This window comes from Fringilla coelebs, assembly GCF_963513975.1.
Source record: "Fringilla coelebs genome assembly, chromosome: 1".
Taxonomy (NCBI): Eukaryota; Metazoa; Chordata; class Aves; order Passeriformes; family Fringillidae; genus Fringilla; species Fringilla coelebs.
The window spans coordinates 35,219,987-35,238,945 of record NC_140028.1 but is presented as its reverse complement, the minus strand read 5'-3'; the positions used below and the strand labels follow the sequence as shown (position 1 = coordinate 35,238,945).

Below are 18,959 nucleotides of genomic sequence, written 5' to 3'. Positions count from 1 at the left end.
TTCATGGATGATGAGGGACAATCCTTGTTCTGTTCCCAGTACCACTGTTAGCTTCTCATGACAGACACATTTCTTCAGGCTGTATTTCAGAACTAAAGAAGTACCAGACCCTTACTCAGATGAAATATCATAGGATCTATTGGGTTGAAGGAGGCCATAAAGATCTACTTCCAACTCCCCTGCCAAGCCTGAATGCTTTTGTGGAAAAGGGGTGAATTATCTATGTGAAACTAGCATGTGTATACCTGATAACTTGTTAATGCTATTAACTGGAATTTTGAAAAATATTTCTTTCAGTGAAGATCTTTTTATTATCACATGGTAAGTGCAAAACGAAGGCCCCTTATTTTACACTTATGAAGACATGACTACTCCCTTGCTAATGTTCATATACTGGTGTCTGTTATTACTACAAAATAATGATGATATAGGTAGATAGACTATATTTTTCTCTGTGAGAAAAATATATTTTGGTTAGGCTTTATGAAGATCAGATGTTCATGGTTTAACTTGATCATGACAAAATAATGAAAACCAGTTCTTCAATTTTTTTTTTGTATGCAAAATATCAGTATTGCTTTTCCATTTCAGGGAAGATACTGAGATATAATGGCAATATCACTTCATAAAATGTTAATGCATTTTTGGCAGGTTTAAAATTGGGCATGGAACAGGACACTTGGGTGATGATCTCTGAGCAAGGAGAAAGATTGTACAAAATGATGTGCAAACAAGGGAATCTCATCAAAGACAGGAAGAGGAAATTAACCACTTTCCCCAAATGCTTTCTTGGAAGGTATTATATGCATTTGTTAGCATGAATTCTTGCCATCCAAACCCACATTTTAAATCTTCTTTGGGATTCTGTAGAAACTGCACTTCATTTGTAATGTCTCTTAGGCCTATTTGCCTCACAGAATTTAGCCAGAATGTAAAATGGTCAGTCTGAAATTTATGAATGTGTTCTCATTTTGCAAAGTAGTTCTATCAAAGAGACAAGGTTGCAGAGGGTATTATGGAAATATGGAAATGCATCAAGTGAATTAGTTTCTCTCAAAAAATAATTCCCAACTTTTAAAATTCATTTTGTCTCTGGAATGACTAGTTTGGAGTGTAAAATTTTATTTATTCCACCTAAGTAATCTTTATCTCTCAAAACAGCTTCTGTCCTCCTCTTGCTTGAAGGTCAGGAACAGAGTTAGTAAATAAGGTTCACATGTTTAAATGATCAGGAGAACCTTTATAATGCCTTATTATGCCTATGGCTTGAGAAGACTGAAAAAGAAATAGATACCCTTAAAATGTGTATATGAAAAAAAAAATTTGAGAGACAGAAGGGTTATCACTTATTTTATTTGGCCATAAGATAAGTATGAAAATTTACGGCTAAAAGTGTGAAAGGCGTTTTTATAAAATGGAGTGTTTTTGCACAAAAAAGTTGTTGAGAAGATACCACTGGGTTCAAAAGGGGAAATAAAACTTGGGAGATTCTTATGCGCTGTCAGAAGTGACACAGTTGAAGAGAAGTGAAATCAAGATTAAGATTAATCATTTGGTTATGGTAGATTCATATTTCCACAGTGAAGTTGTTGGATGCAAGTGAAGAACACACTCATGGAGAGGAGCCATTTAATTCTACCATCAAATGGCTTCTTTTCAGTGTTATTTTTGGAGTGAACTGTTTTGAAGAATGCTTCTGCTAGTCCCAGGGTCACCAGTTAAAACCCTTGTATATGAAGGTTGCACTACCTCACTGCACTTTTAATTTGTAACATGCATATCTTATGTGCTGTAGAGCCAACGTCTCTGAACTGCATCACCTTTGCTTTGGTAGAAGCCAAACATTTTCTGCACATGAATATATATACTTGGTATATATGCTCTGGATGTCAATATGTTTGAGACACCTTGGAATTAACAAGCCTACTGGTCTGTCATGCTGTGGTTATATTCTGCCATCATGGCATACCTGCCCTGGACAGGTGCAGTAGGAATGCCTGGGATCTGATCAGACAGACCCTATATTTGTCTGTCTGATCAAATGCAGCTATGCCAGTTGAGGATATCCCAGAAAACACAGAAAATCTTACTATGTGCCAGGTTAACTTCATGCATGGAAAACTTCTGAGCAGATAAGACTATTTGTGGTTATATCAAAATAAAAGAAAAGCTGTAAAGCATGAGGTTTTTTAAAGGTGCTCCAGCATTTTGAGGATCATAAGGCTAAAGAATCATTTACAAGACTAGTAAGAAACACTAGTAATGGAGAGGGACATGCAGTAGATGGTGGTATGAGATGTAAACTTGGTTTTCTGTATCTGTTTTTTCAGTGAATTTGTGTCCTGGCTGTTGGAAATTGGAGAGATACACAAGTCTGAAGAAGGTGTTCATCTTGGCCAAGCTTTACTGGAGAATGGCATTATTCACCACGGTAAATAGAGTTAGTTTTAACTTACTTGTTTTCAAGATAATTGTTGTAACTGGAATGGACTTAATTTTGTTTGACTAAAAGATGGTCTTGTTAACACAAGACAGCTTGTGGAATCTGCATGATATCCTTCCAGAGGCCTCATGGGGCCATTGTCCATGTCCATAGCAGATTTACTGGGAAAGGCTCCACTGATTTAATCAGATTTTCTCTATGCTGTTGGGATCACAACATCAGGAAAAAGGACCTAGAGAAACATTGCTGTTCTTTTCTAAGCAGAAAGAAATTCTGGGGATACACAGAACAGTACACTGCTTGTAAGGATTCTAACCTTTATTAAGGCCAGGCATTTTATGGAAGGTGTTCAACTAAGAATTTTACATGACAGTGAGTCACAGCTTGCTGTTTTGGTAAACATGCCTGCTCATCTGTTAGATGTTACAAGTAGAGCTGATGAATCTGTAACCCAACAGTTTAATATTTTGAATTTTAAGGCCTTCTCTTCACTACATTGTATAGTTACTTAAATTGATACTTTGATGCTGAAATTTGCAATCAGCTCTCTGCATTTAGCTTATTGTGGAGAGAAGTATCACTGAAAGGGTTCATTTTTTTTTAGCCAGTAAGAAGGTTTGATTTCTGCACGTATTTGCATTGACAACATTTTTCTACTACTAGAACAAGTCCTTATCTCTGTTGTTATTACAAGGTAGAGTCTAACAGGATTATATAAGTAAACTGGAGAAACTTCTTCATGGTTTTGAAGCCATGTTTTACAGAATCACATAACATAGGTACAGTCACTCAAAACAAAGCTGTCAAGTTAGTTACTATGCCATCATACATCCAGGGTGTAAATTTAGATGGAATCTTTGTTAATATACATTTTAATACTTCTGTACTCCAGCCAGCAACTAATTTAATACTTAATTTAAATTCTTTGCAATGATTTTAGTGTCCTTGACTGGAAAGAAAGTGGGAGAAACAGTGCCACTGAGCTGTGTGTGTTTTAAACATACGCAGAGTAGGAGGAAAAATATTAAGCTTATTAATCAGTAGTCATGTAGTCGTCATTTCTTTAATGTCAGTCTACATTATTTTCTTCCACCATCATTCAAATGTCAGATGCTATTATGTTTACTACACACACTGAACTGTTTTCAATGGAATGATTCCGTTGCCAGAGATTCTTCTCCTGATCTTGTAATTTATATCCTAAATACACCCATAGACTTTCTCAATGCAAAGTTAAATGAATATTGTGTAACTTCATGAGATAAAAGGGTAATTATATTAGAGCATAGAAATGTGAGCCAGACATGCTACTTTGAATAGTGAATCCAGCTGTAGTTCACTGAAAATAGCATTCCTAAAATAAAGTTGAATGAACCATCTGTTTTCACAGAGGGAGCAAGGGAGGAAGAACGTTTGGCTGTTATTTACATTGCAAATATTGTAGAGGCCTTTGTTGAGTGCTTGCATATTCAGCAGGCTGGCCATTATTGTCACTGTGCTGGAGTTCATTCTAGCAATGACAGAATCATGTTGTGATGGACATTGTTGTACTTCCTGATGTGTGAACTCTAGCAAGCAGAAAAGTTACAGTTTTTCCTTTTTTCCCCCCTCCACTTTTATATGAGTAGAAATATCTGTTTGTATGCTGCTATTTTAAATCTACCTTGTGGAATTTTCTGATATCTGAAATGACTGATACCATTCAATGGAGTGAGGTACTTTGTCCACTCGCTGCAGCTGATTAGAGATGGAAACCTTGTCTCAATGGATTAAGGAGCTTTGTAGTTACAAAAATAAACTGAATATCAGATAGTTTTTAAATGAATGGTATTTATGTGCCTGTGCAGTTCCTTGGACTGATGTAATGATCTGATTTTAAATTACCTTGGCAAAAAAAATAAAAGAAAAGACCAGTTTAAACCTTGATCAGTTCCCTTTTTGTAGCGTATGCCATATAAGTACCTATCCCAGCATAAATGTGGGTACAGTGTTGGAAATGACACACAAAACAACTTGGCCTTCCTTATTTTAGTGGTAATGCAGAATTTTGTGAGTTTAAGTTTTTGAAACCCAGTATGTCCCAGCTCTGTGGAGCTACACAGACAGAAGGCGCCTCACTATGCAAACTTTATGATGCCTAACTAAATTTTTGGAATAGAATTATGCAGGATGGCTTAATCATTTGCTATAGGAATGCATGCACAGAATTACCTAACTCTCTTAGGTGTAAGGAAGACATTACAGCACCCTCCTTTATCAGTTGATGACATGTAAATTGACTTTCAAAATTTAAGCTTAGAATTGCAAGTAAATCTGTAATTAATAAAGCAGTTATCTTAGGATGGTGATAATGCCTAAGCCTGTCCTCAACCATCAAATGGATCAGCTGTTTCTCAGAAAGGTTTTCAGCTGTGGAGTTTCCAGGAGAACTTTTGTATCCTGTGATATGACTTGTTTTGACAAAACGCTTGAAGTTGTGAGGTCTGTTGCTGGAATCTTGTGAAATTCTGGAATTCCACCTGTTAACATCCTTTTTCCCAGGACCTTGGGGAAATAGATTATCAACATCTTCACAATAATTGCCAATCTCTTGCACTTAAAACATTTAGGTGGTAGTATGTAGATGGAGATGTTCCTCTCTCCTCTGTTCCCACTGCAAGACTGGTCAAACGTGTTTGTATATATACTGAATCATCTGAGATTGGCCTCATCAAGAATGAGGACAGAAAATAATGTGGAAGAATAATATGAATAGTTGCAAAATAAGTCTTATTTGGCTATTTGCTTGATAAGCTCTGCAAAAGTGCTGAAGACTGAAAGGATTTGAGTGCCTAATTTTTCATGCTGTCCCCTGACTGTTCTCCTTATTCTTTGCCCTGTGACTTGAAACTGTTTATTTTCTTCTTACTACTTAAATGTTTTAAGAAATATTGTCACCAGTGGCTTAAAGGAGCTTAGGGCAGATGATCTAACTGGGCTTCCTGGTCTCCCTGTTTGAAATATACCTATTGCTGTGTTTAGGGCTCTTATTAGAAGAAATGATGCTGACCTCCTTCTCTCTCCTTGGTTTCTTCAGAAAGTCATCTAACAATGCCTTTTTTTTTCCTTTAAATTTAGTTACAGATAAGCACCAATTCAAACCTGAACACATGCTGTACAGATTCCGATATGATGATGGAACATACTATCCCAGAAATGAGATGCAGGATGTGATCTCCAAGGTACAGAACAAAACAGTTGCTATTATTAGAAAGAACTAGGAAACTGAGATTCTGCTTGAAAAGTAATGTAAGATTTGCTGGGATAAACAACATCCCTTCGCAGTTACCAATCTATATTTATGTGAATCAAATTCAGTTTTCCATTTCTAAGCTTTTGGTTAATTTTTACACATTTTAAATACAAAATTATGGCTTACTATTATGTAGTCATAGTTGTTATTCAGTGGTTTCATATGCAGGATGCATTGCTTCTGTTTCTGGGTAATCCTGAAGCTGAGGTTGAGTCTATTGTATTTTTCAGTCCCTTCTCATAGATAAGAAGATATATGTAGGAAACTGCTTTCAGATTTCTCTAAAATCTAAGTGTCCTTTATTAGTCTCCAAACTAGGCAGTAAATCTATAGTCACATAGATGTTTAGACATAATAGGTTATACTACCCATCTATGTTACTGACAACAATGAAAAGATGGATCAAAGTTTCCTTTAAACTCATTAATATTCAAATTTGTCTTGATTTGGAGTCAGTAGAAAATGTCTGCATTTGGGTATTACACTGCAGTATAATTTAATTTTTGCTGCAGTATAATTTAATTTTTGCATCACTTGGTAATATAAAGTGCATCTAGAGGAATCTACAATACTGAACTCCCAGGCAGAGCAAAGTAGGATGGAATCTAATTTGACACATCTTTTAGTCATTATACATGCATATTGTAAACATAAATGCTTTTTGATAGTTTCCTAAGTAATACTAATGTATTTTTTTTTTAAATGCAATTTTCTGATGGTAGTTTCTTAAACTACTGCAGAGGAATAATTTATTTGCTTTTAATAGAAAGCATTTCTAATCTTTACACCTTTTTGCATTTTTAATATTTATTAGTTATAATTCTAATTTGTAAGCAAAGTATTGATGCATATAATGAAATGCAGTAGTTTTTACTTTAATTACACAGTTGTGTGTAGAATAATCACCACTGTTTGGGACAACCTTAATGCATGGAAATGTTGATTTGTTTTTGGTGTGCTTTTCTTTCTAAGTATTTCAAACCTTCAGAATTTTTTAATCCTACCTTAAAGCTAATCTGTTTTGCACGTGTCCCAGTAAGCTTAGGTTAGATAGGAAATGTTTTTGTTCTCATAATTTATTCATCAGTATTGTTGTTGGGAAACATCATTTTAGCACATGAAAATACATAGAAATTTGAACAGATCTTTTTACTATGTAAATGAAATCCATTGACAGCATTCAGGCTTCCTTACTACATCCCTGCCTCTTGTCTGTGGTGTGAGTGTGTGGTTAACTCACCACCTGTTTCTCTTTAACAGGGTGTACGACTGTACTGTCGCCTTCACAGTCTCTTTACCCCAGTAATTAGGTGAGTCCAGTTGGGAAATCCTGAGGGAGTCATTTGGAAGAAGTACATGACCTAAAGATACTGTGTTTGAGTGTAGGAGCCTAACCCATCCTTTCAAGATTGGTCTTTTGAGAGTAATCAGATAAGATTGAAATGCTGTCAAGACAAAAAGCATGACTGAACCACTCAATGGCTGCCAACTCTGCTCAATATAACTTTTTTAATGGACTTCTAGAGCTTCCTAGGTCCTGATGGATATGCTTATATGCTTATATATTACTGCACTCTTTTACAAATACACCATTTGTATAGTCCCAGAACAACTCACCTGCCTTCATAGTCCAGTGACAATATCACCCAAATAAGTTGTGATCAGCCTCCTCCTTTCTGTCTACAAGAAAGACTTAATTTGCTATTTTTTTCCTCCAGAGAAAACTTCTCAACCATTATTAAGTGCTCAATTCATGCTTGCACTAACTTGCTTATAAATGACAAGTATTTTTCTTCTGAGCTTTTGTTTGATTTTGAAAAAATTGTTTTGTGTTATTTTGAACAGGGATAAAGACTATCACTTGAGAACCTACAAATCTGTGGTTATGGCTAACAAATTCATAGATTGGTTGATTGCCCAGGCAAGTAGACACCTTTGGATTTATGTATGTTTTAATTTAAATTCAGACTTGAAAGCTAGTGATATATCAAGAGCAACATACAAACACTTTGTGTAGTGTAATCCTCTTAAACCAGTAAACTAACAGAAAATCAACTGTCATCAGCTGTGCTTTTTGTCCCTATAGTGCTTATCTTCCTAATCTGAAATTGAATTGAAATGTTTTGATGACACTTAGCTTTGTGATTCAGCATATAACACTATCCATGGCTTAAAATGAAATGAAATGAGAAACTCTAATTTACTAACTAGATGAGCAAAAGTCAGTACCAATTTGTTGCCGTCAATTCTGTTTCATTTTAAATGAACAAGAAAAAACATGATAACCTGTTCACTCTGTCAACATGTACTAGTTCCATAAAATAAAAGTTTAAAACTTTGATGGTGAATGCAGCCTTACTGAAGTTTTTCCCTATTTATTTGTAATTATAGAGTGTTACAGCATATAAAGGTCCCTTGCAACCCAAACTGCTCTCTGGTTCAATGGTAAACATGTATATCCTGGTTTTTATATGTGTGTGTTTTATATGTATATATTTCTAGCATAATCTACAGTAATTGCCATCCCTGTGGGATGATGCAATTTTGCACAGTTTCCATTTTGCTGATATTTTAAAAGACATTTTAAAAATGTACCGTGTTTTAACAGGGGGACTGCCGGACAAGGGAGGAAGCTATGATATTTGGTGTAGCTCTTTGTGATAATGGGTTTATGCACCATGGTAAGTCAATACACTCTGTACAAGCTCTGCTTACTTTCTGTTTAATGTTATCTGCACAGTTGGAAGGAAGTGCAGGGGCTGATAAAGATATTACAGAACAGATGGAAAGTTCTTCTATTGTATCACCAAAGAGATTGATGCTACAGTCTTCAAGGAAAAAAATAGCTATTTTATACTCTGAAAATTATATCCAATTTTATAGCACGTGCTGAAGAATTAATCCGCTAAAGGATTTAGTGGGGGCAGTTTTATTAGTCACTTTGCAAAAAATGTCTTAAAGTAATGCATGTTGGCACTGATGAGACAATAAAAAATAGCATAGGAAAGAAATGTGAGATTTTTGGGGGGAATTAATAAGGTATGAAGGAGCATGACTTGAAAAAAGTGGTGACAGTGGGAGAAAGTGGCTTGGAGAAAAATGAGAAGATATAAGGATAGCAAAGAACAAAGAAGGGAGAGGAGACCAGAGATATGTGCAGCACCAAAATTTAAGGTGAACAAGGATCCATTTAATACCACCAGAGGGAAGATTTCAGTGAAAGGATTGAAGTAGTAGGTCATTTACTGAAATGAAAAGAGGAAGAAATACTTTTTATCAGTTTGTTTAGACAAGGGTTTGAGAACATACTCTCCGGTATTGTTCATTCTTCTTCCTTTGACTTTTGAACACACAAACTGCATCCATTGGTCGTTCTGCTTGCTTCCACATCCCCAGCAAACCTGTTTCTAATTCTAAACCCAGCATGTTTCACTGTCTGGAGAATGCCAGAACTTGGTGCTGAGCATCTTCAGCAGCTGTCCAGCAGAACTTTTCAAAATTGTATTTTAAAATCCCTTTTAGGAAGAAACCTTGTGCTTAGTATTTTCACTAAAACTATTTCAGGCTAATACATCTTTCTCAGCTTGGTGGAATCCAGATGTTGTAGTTGAAAAATTGAGCTTAGTGATGCCTATCTCTGTCCAATGAATCCAAGTAACAATTGTTGTCTATGTTAAAAGATTTCCCTAGATTCACACACACAAACATTAGTTTGCTAGCATTCAATATGTGTATGCATGTTCAGTATTTATTGGTTCAGAAAGACATGAAATTCAAAAGTTCAAAAGAAAATAATGATTAATATGTCTGAGTTTCTGTCATACAGTGTTAGAGAAAAGTGAATTTAAAGATGAACCACTGCTGTTCCGTTTTTATGCGGATGAAGAAATGGAAGGATCAAATATGAAGCACAGACTCATGAAACATGATCTGAAAGTAGTGGAAAATGTCATAGCCAAGTCATTACTGGTGAGTGAAACACCACCACTGTGTGCTTTAATGAATAAAAAAACTGGCCATAATGACAATATATTAGGACAGTTTATTGTTATTTAATGAAGACATACTTCAGTTTTTATTAATGCCTTTCTAAACAATATTTTTTAAAATTATTTTACAGATTAAATCTAATGAAGGGACCTATGGTTTTGGTTTAGAAGATAAAAATAAGGTGCCAATTATTAAAGTGGTGGAGAAAGGATCAAATGCTGAGGTATGGAATATTATAAATTATCTCCCCTGTTTTATTTACTTGATCACAGATCTATGTTTTGTACATCATGTAGGAAAGTCTACAGTAGTAAAAGGTGATCATGAGCACTTACCAAAAAGCTGTGCCTATTAATCTTTTTCCCCCTTTTTCCCCCTTTTTCCCCCTTTTTCCCCCTTTTTCCCCCTTTTTCCCATTTTTTTCCCATTTTTTTCCCATTTTTTTCCCATTTTTTTCCCATTTTTTTCCCATTTTTTTCCCATTTTTTTCCCATTTTTTTCCCATTTTTTTCCCATTTTTTCCCATTTTTTTCCCATTTTTTTCCCATTTTTTTCCCATTTTTTCCCATTTTTCCAATTTTTTTCCCACTTTTTCCCATTTTTTCCCATTTTTCCCATTTTTTCCATTTTCCCCTTTTTCCCCTTTTTCCCCTTTTTCCCCTTTTTCCCCTTTTTCCCCCTTTTTCCCCCTTTTTCCCCCTTTTTTCCCCTTTTTCCCCCTTTTTTCCCCTTTTTTTCCCCCTTTTTTCCCCCTTTTTTCCCCCTTTTTTTCCCCCTTTTTTCCCCCTTTTTTTCCCCTTTTTTTCCCCTTTTTTTCCCCCTTTTTTCCCCTTTTTTTCCCCTTTTTTCCCCTTTTTTTCCCCTTTTTTCCCCCTTTTTTCCCCCTTTTTTCCCCCTTTTTTCCCCCTTTTTTTCCCCTTTTTTTCCCCTTTTTTTCCCCTTTTTTCCCTTTTTTTCCCTTTTTTCCCCTTTTTTTCCCCTTTTTTTCCCCTTTTTTTCCCCTTTTCCCCCCTTTTTTTCCCTTTTTCCCCCCTTTTTTTCCCCTTTTTTTCCCCTTTTTTTCCCCTTTTTTTCCCCTTTTTTTCCCCTTTTTTTCCCCTTTTTTCCCCTTTTTTCCCCTTTTTTTCCCCTTTTTTTCCCCTTTTTTTCCCCTTTTTTTCCCCTTTTTTTCCCCTTTTTTTCCCCTTTTTTTCCCCTTTTTTTCCCCTTTTTTTCCCCTTTTTTCCTTTTTTTTTTTGCTTTGTTGTTTTTGGTTGGTTGGTTTGTTTGTTTTCTTTTTAAAATATTGTTTTGACCATTTTTTGACACTTATTTTCTGCTCAGCTAAATTGTCATATTGAGTGATGATATAAAAGTTGTCATTTTATTTTTATGCATTTTATAATATTCCAGTGATGACATTAATCGTAATTGAAATAAACATTATTGACAGGATATGAAATGGGTATAGACCTAGTCTGTGAGTTGCAGTTGATATATTTTGTAGTAAAGGATGTACCAAGCTTTAGATAAAATCTGGAATTTGAGACTGAATGAATAAATTACAGCCTTCCTGTTTGGGAGCACTGCTTTAGATTCTCTTTGGGTTAATTAAGATTCTACTGAGCAGCATGGGAGTCTCTGTATATGTAAAGATAAAATATGATGCTCTTTCATGAGAAAAAAACTTGGACTTAGATTTCAAGGCTTTCTAAATCTCATGGTGGAGAAGAAATTTAAATTATAAATAGACACAGCAGATGAATAATATAATTCAGCCACAGAGCAAAATGAGGTAATTTCTGTCAGTCAGGTTCTGCCATATTCTCAGATGTCACTAGGGCTTTGCCCATACCCTGAGCCACTCTTTGTACTCCTGTAGTTCTACTGTGATGGTGCTTTTCTTGTTAGACCAAAGTTTAAAAACATTTTGTTTTGGAACTTCGCAAATATTCACTTAATGAAATATTAGTTGGGTCTTTCTTTATGAGAAGAAGCTTTAGTTCCTTTGGAAAATGGTGGATGAAAAATTAAGTACTGCTATAAAATAAATGGCTCAATCAAAGCTGTTGTGTTAATTACTAAAAAATGAACTGATGTTGTAATACTGTCACAAAATCTTGATTAATACTAGGTCTTTTATTTAGCTCTCTTCAGCATGAGTGCTTACCCTTCACACAAATTTAACCAGTTTTAGAAACATTTTGTTGTGTAAGTCCCCTGTGCATGATATGTGAAGGAGTCATAAAGAATGTAAAGAAAATGTGAATGTCACTTTTTTCTGTTGGGGTTGCATGCCAGCAAAAGCAAACGTATTGTTAGTGGTTATAAAAAGCAAACATGTACACAACTGTTGTTATTTTCTAGATGGCAGGCTTGGAAGTTGGGAAGAAAATCTTTGCCATTAATGGTGACCTGGTTTTTCTGCGACCCTTCAGTGAAGTGGATTGCTTCCTGAAAGCCTGTTTGAACAGCAGAAAGCCCCTGAGGGTTCTTGTGAGCACCAAACCTCGAGAGTAAGTTATCATTCCTAAGGGAAATTTTACAAACAACAATTGAAGGGAATTTTTAGACCAGTGGAACTTCAGAGAGCGCTACTCTAAAGGGTTTTTAGATGCTGTATCTGATCTGACTTTGCAAAGTCAAGCACTTTGATTTGCCTTGATTTTGTTTTATCCTATTTGTGAGTCAGCAAAAGAATCACATGAGTACTTTAGGTCTTCAGCTCTGCCGCTGTAAATTCATGCAGGTACTGCAAGTTTAAATGAAGTTTCATTGACTGTATGGTCAGTTTTGATCACTTATCTCTCCCTGTGTGTATTAAACAAATTCCTGTGTCTGGGGATTAGTTGCTGGTTTGTCATTGTCAGACTCTGTGGTCTCATGGGCCCCTTCAGCTTGTATGTTGGTTTTGTAAACAGCAGGAGGAAATAAACAGCTCCTCATCTTTATCAAACAGATGCATTTCTGTACAGTCTTGCCCATTCCTACCTAAACACAAGTTTTGTTATGTAAAAGAAATACAAAGTGAGGCCTAATAGGTGGGTTCAGTAAATATGTAAATGAGCATGGGTGTATTAGTAAAGTTAATGCAGTTTTTGCTAGGTTATACATAACAAAGAAGAAGGAGACTAAGAAAAACTTGTCAGAAGTAATTTTTTATTCAAAATTTACAGAATAAAGAGGTACCATTCTCTGTTACCATACAGCATAAAGAGTGCCTCACTCAGGATTGAAGATCTATTTCTCCTCTTGATAAGCAAAGGTGTCTTAAGAAGTAAAATGGCACCCAGAACAGGAAAAAGAGCTAAGAAAAATAAATAAGGCATTAAGATGCTTATCTGGACTGATACTACAACACCTGTTCCCACCCCCAAACAAACAAAACTAGCAATTAAAAAATCCCCAGACCACAGGATTGTAGAAAGCATAAAAGCATCTTGGCCTTTCTTTAGTGCAAATCTTGGTTTAATTTCTGACTGAACTTGTGGGTGAATTTCAAGGTTGAGAGATGGTCTAGTGAATGTAGAGTTCACAGAAACAAACAAATTTGTTTCCTATGTTCCCTGCTTTCTGTCAGCAGCTGCTGCTAGCACAGCTGAGTGCACAGAAGACAATTGTCTCCTGAATTCTTAGCCTAAACTGCCAGTGTTAGTCTTTCATAGTTATTTGCATGTTCTCAAAGCAGTTTCAGAATGCAATCAAATAGATGGTATCAATAGTTAATACATGAGTACATTTAAAAAAAATATGTAGACTTCAGTGAAGTTTGGATCTCACCTCTGATGATAATCATCTCCAAATGCTTAACATTATGTATACTAGAAAAAAAAAGTGCAAGAAATGATGCAATTCTCTTTTTCAAAACTGCCTGTAAATCAAGTTTGCTACAGTCCAAATGTATTTTAAAATCACTTTTCAGCATCAATTTGAATTAGTTTGATTTTGCAATGGGAAATGGAGCTTGGGGCAAAGATCTCTGAAATAATAACAGAGCTGGCTCTGGATGGAAAGGCTGCAAAGTTAAATCAGTGCACTGTTATGCATGACCTAACTAGCTCTGATAAGGGCTAATGCAGCTGTGTTGTTTTTTGTAGACCCTGAGCTGTTATCATGAGGGTATGCTGGCTTGCTTTGGGTGAGCTCAGGGCTTAATTTGAAGGAGGAGATGTGAATTTTGATTGTCAGAATTGGGTTTTTGTTGGATAGGTTTGTTGGTAAGTTTGTTACTCTTGTTCTTAGACCAGGCAGGAGCGCAGTGCGATGTGCTTAGGAGTCATACAAACAGCAGTGGGTGATTCTTACTTTACTCAGCAGCTACTTTCTGTGGCTGCTCAGAAAAACTGCAATGAAACATTATTTCAAGAAAACTCAGCCAGGAGGGGCCCAGGCTGCTGGCACTGCCTGATGCCTCTTTGCGAGGTTGGGGACTGCAAAGAGTTATTTTGCAGAAAGCATGCTGTGTTTGAGGAGCTGTGGTGCAGGTGGAGCTACAGGAAGCAGTGAACGGGCTGTGCAGTGTCTGAGTGACTGAACAAGAGATAGACTGGTTATTTCAGCAATGCTACAGTCTCAGACTCCAGGAGTCTTGAACCTCCGTTGTGGTGAAGGAGCAGACAGACTGAGAGCCCTGCAGGGTAATTAGCCAAAGGACTAATTAGCCAGGGTGTGATAAAGATGAAGGCTGGAGGCACATCACAGCATGTGAAGGTCCCTCTTTCTCTCAATTTGGCAAGTAGGACTGGTGCCTTTTACAACAGGTGTGGGGCTCTGGACCTAGAAGGCCAAACAACTGATGAGGGATGCACAGATCCTTCTGGGATGGTGGGGCTTCCTGAAATGACACCACCTGCAGCCTGCACCAAGACCTCCTCTGTTAAGAGGAAAAGAAGGGCAGTTGTGATAGGAGACACTTCCAAGGGGAGTGGAGGCACCAATATGCAGACCTGACCCAACTCACAGGGAAGTCTGCTGTCTCCCAGGGGCTCAGATAAGGGATATTCCTGAAAAACAATCCAGTCCAGTAAGGCTCTCTGATTGCTCTCTGCTAATGATTGTACAAACTGGCAGCAATGAAATAAAACAGGGAAGTCTGAAGGCAATCAAAAAATTCTATAGGGCCCTGGAACAATTGGTAGAGGGATCAGGAGCATGGTAATTGATTTTGTTGATTTCTCCAGTAACAAGGAATAATATCAATAGGATTAGGCAGATCCATTATGTCAATACATGGCTCCAAAGTTGGTGTCAGCAGAAATATTTTGGGTTTGTCGGCCACAGGATGATCTACTCGACACCTTGTTTACTAAGACCTGATGGGATTCATTATTTCAGAGTGAAAATGTCTTAGCTGTTGTTGGGGTCCATCAATGCTGGTCACTTTTTAAACATCACCTCCTAAGGGCACAGGAGCAGGCAATTCCCAAACTGAGATGTCAAGCAGATGAGGTAGAAGGCTGGCTTGGTTGAGCAGGAATATTCTCTGAAAATAAAGCTAAAAAGGAAAGTGTATTCCCAATGGAAGCAAGGCCAAGTGACATGGAAGGAATGCAGAGATGCTGCTCACTACTGCTGGGAGAAAATTCATGTGGCCAAAGGTCAACTGGAGTTGGAGCTAGCCAGAAATGTGGGGGACAATAAGGAGTTTTTCAAGTATATTAATGGCAATAGGTAATGTGAAAATAACATTGACCTCTTACAGGATGGTCACCTCAGAGATGGGGACAGGGACGATGCAGAGAGGTTTTATTTATTCTTCACCTCCATCTTTGACATGGGTAGTGGTCCAAAGGGGGTCTCAGTGCCCTGAGCTGGAGGTCTGTGACTATGAGAGGGTTCAGCTCTCAGCCAACCCTGAAATAGTGTGAGATCTGCTGCTTCAGCTGGAACTGTACACACCTGTGGGGCCTGATGAGGGTTGTCCAAGAATCCTCCAAGAGCTAGCTGATGTCATTGTACAGCCTCTCTGGATGATTTTTGAGTTGTCTTGGGAACATGAAGTGGTGCCAGCTGACTGGAAGCTGGCAAACATTCCAGTTTTCGGGAAGGACAAGAAAGAGGACCTGAGAAACTACAGGCCTGTCAGTCTCACTTCTGTGCCTGGCAAAGTTATGGAGAAGATTATTCTGGGAGGTATTGAAAAGCAGCTGAGAGACAGCACGGGCATTGGTCACAGCCAGCACGGCTTCATGAGAGGATAGTCCTGCTTATTAGACAAGATTTCTTTTTTTGACAGGATACCTCACTGCATTCTGCAAATTCCTTGGGAGCTTTCTCTGTGGTGACCAGTGACAGGACTCGAGGGAAGGGCCTGTAATTCTGTCAGGGGAGCTTTAGGTTGGATATTATAAAAAAGCTCTTCACACAGAGGGTGGTTGGGCACTGGAGCAGGCTCCCCGGAGAACTGGTCACAGCATCAGGCTGACAGAGCTCAAGAAGTGTTGGGACAGTGCTCTCGCTGTGCACATGCTGTGACTCTTGGGGTGTCTGTGCAAGGCCAGGAACTGGACTTGGATGATCCTTGTGTGTCCCTTCCAACACTGCACATGGTGTGATTCTGTTAAAATGTAATGTGGATCTGAGTTCTGCAGTCTTCTGCAGCTTCTCTGACCAGACCTGCTGTGATCTCTGGTCCCCAGGCTCTGCCTCTTGCCTGGGAGAGGCTGCCTGCCTTCCTGGGGCTTTCAGTGTTGCTGTGCTATGGCAACTTACCTAAAGATCAGTCTGTTTGGGAGGAATTTTAAAGCTATGGTGCTGTTTTGGTTATAATGAGCATATTGAATTTCCCTGTGAAATAGATTGTTTGTGCTGTCTCAGCTTGCTCTTATTTCTGATGTTGGTGGTGCACAGTCTTTGGAATATGAATGCTGCAAAATCTGAAAACTGATTTGAATAAAAGTGTGGAGTTTTACACCCTTGTAACCTACATGCTGCTGAATAACAAAATGCTACCTTTTGCTACATCCTTGTTAAATCTTTGTTTGTATCAGGACAGTGAAGATTCCTGACTCTGCAGATGGACTTGGATTCCAAATCCGGGGTTTTGGCCCATCTGTTGTCCATGCTGTTGGGAGAGGTAAGCCATAAGAGCTGTCCATGATACTGCTAAATATCCATTTAGTATCTAAATGACTTGGTTGAGATAAGTCAAAATTAGGTCCAGTAATCCATCTTAGATTTTTATTTTTCCCAAAGTAGCAAACAATATTAAATAAACTCAAATGTAATTGTTTTGTGTACTTATACTCTGTAAACTTGGATACATCTTCCAACTCTTTTTTAAAAATGTAGTTATACCAATGTAGGAAAGTTAAAGCTGTGCAGTCTTTGCAGATTAAGGAGTAGCTGAAGGATGCAATGCAACTGCATGCTGGGAACCTGTGTGTTAATTTGTTAGGTGGCTGTGGGGTTCTTCAGTGTTCTGGAAACATTTTACTAAGAAATGTGCTTTTTACAAATCTTTTCAAGAGTGTTAGTGGCTTTGTCTTAGTAATTGCAGATGCTTCACGTAAATACTATTTTTGGATGTGATTTTAAGACGCTTGCTATCCTAACTCAATGTTTTTGCACAGTGCACTTGTGCTAAAAGAAGTTGAAGCATTATTTCTTGCTCTCTCATGTTGCTTATGGTAGAGCAAACTAACTGCATTTTCAGGTATTGTGGGACTGTTGTGTCTCCTTCCCCACTCCTGCTTTCGTAACTGAGGCATGAAAAGTGAACTGGTCTGCAAAACAGCCAGATTTGAACAGAGTTTGATGACATTTTTTCTAGGCTGTGGTGCCAGAAATTAGATTTTCAAAAGAAAGACTAATAAACTACAGACTTAGTAGGTGATGTGTTAATTATTTCTGCACCTGGATCTCAATTCAACTGCCTATCATTATTCATTAAGCACATAGTTTATTCCAATTAGCCTCAACAATATGCAAGCTTGTTTGTGTGATTTGCTAAACCTGGAAGATTTTAAGCATGTGCTTAAATACTTTGCTGAATTTGGACCTTGGGGTTTTCTGAAGAGAGATTTGGGTTTTTTTGTTTTTTTGAGAGAGATATTAAATAAGATCTATTTATATGTTTATTTTAAAGTCTTTTTGGGGGGAGAGGAGATTGCAATAGTTGGTAATAGTGTAATTTCCAATGACTTTCTTTTATATTAGTTTTAAAATGCAGCTTTAATCTATTAGCGATAATTCCAAAAATGAGGGGAGCTCATGTCTGCAAGTTATTTCCTTGTCAGATATGCTCAACTGGCAAGTCATGAAGTCGTGACAAGCTTTCTATTTGTCAGCCCTGCAAATTCAGTCCAGCCTTTTCTTTCACAGCCCCTAGCTTCTGCAGCCCAGCCTGGCAGTCTCTAGGCAGTAGATTTTTACTTCCTTGGCACCTCTGTGGCAGTATCAAGAGACTTTTGGAGGCAGTGTTCAGGTAGCTGGAACTAAGGTCATACTCCAGCAGGCTGTCTTTCAGGAGTGAGTTGGAATTGCACTGAAAAGACCTGGAGACAGCTGCTCTTTATGTAGTGCCTATTCAGTCACTAGATTTTCCCAGCGTGGTTATTCAATTGTGAAAATAAGTCACCAAATATTTTTTGTAGCTTAAAGAGAATGTTTTGTTTTGGTGTCATGTTGTGTGTGCCCCCTGTCTCACCCTCTCATAATTTAATTTGAGATACACTACTTAATTATCTTTGAGATTTTGTTTTAAAGCTCTAAGGCCCTCTGCTATAATTGTGTTGGTAGGGAAGATGAAAAAAGAACAATATCTTTGGAAATGTCTTTGGAATTTAGATATTTCACTTAATGATTAGCATGATAATCTAGTGTGCTCTTATAGTTTATGTATTGCCAGAAAACGTCTGTTTTGTATGTAAAACTGAAATACCTAAATTAAACAAGAAGCTCATAAGCTTGGGTCATATAAAAGTAGGCTAAGTTGTAATTAGTGACTTTCAAGCTAAAGCCATTTTATCCTTTTAAAATTCTTTTTTTTTGAGGTGAATTTTCCACATTTTCATATTGCTAGTCAATGTTTGTTGTTTAATAAAGCAGCCTTTTGGAAATTGTCTGGTCTCTCTTATGGAAACATCTGCTGGCAAACTCCATTTTCTTGCATCCATCTGGTCTACAGAAGTACTCTGTGGTCAAGGGAAGTATGTAAGGATCAGTCAGACCAGGTTCTCATTTATAAAAAAAAGAGGTTTTTTGGACTGTAGGCTTGAAAGGAGATGTTTAGAAAAAGAAGTTTGCTAACTATGT

General features: G+C 37.3%; 1 protein-coding gene across 1 annotated transcript in view; it reads left to right on the top strand.

Moving 5' to 3' along the window:
* PREX2 (phosphatidylinositol-3,4,5-trisphosphate dependent Rac exchange factor 2) overlaps nucleotides 1–18,959 on the top strand; it is a gene marked incomplete at its 5' end in the record, with an annotated part of 167,792 nt that overhangs the window by 69,141 nt on the left and 79,692 nt on the right. The window contains 10 exons of the mRNA XM_084203160.1: nucleotides 652–796; nucleotides 2,331–2,431; nucleotides 5,561–5,664; nucleotides 6,996–7,045; nucleotides 7,581–7,656; nucleotides 8,344–8,416; nucleotides 9,562–9,704; nucleotides 9,856–9,948; nucleotides 12,072–12,220; nucleotides 16,694–16,779. Coding sequence (XP_084059286.1) covers nucleotides 652–796; nucleotides 2,331–2,431; nucleotides 5,561–5,664; nucleotides 6,996–7,045; nucleotides 7,581–7,656; nucleotides 8,344–8,416; nucleotides 9,562–9,704; nucleotides 9,856–9,948; nucleotides 12,072–12,220; nucleotides 16,694–16,779 — 1,020 coding nt within the window. The remainder of the gene's footprint in view (nucleotides 1–651; nucleotides 797–2,330; nucleotides 2,432–5,560; nucleotides 5,665–6,995; nucleotides 7,046–7,580; nucleotides 7,657–8,343; nucleotides 8,417–9,561; nucleotides 9,705–9,855; nucleotides 9,949–12,071; nucleotides 12,221–16,693; nucleotides 16,780–18,959) is intronic.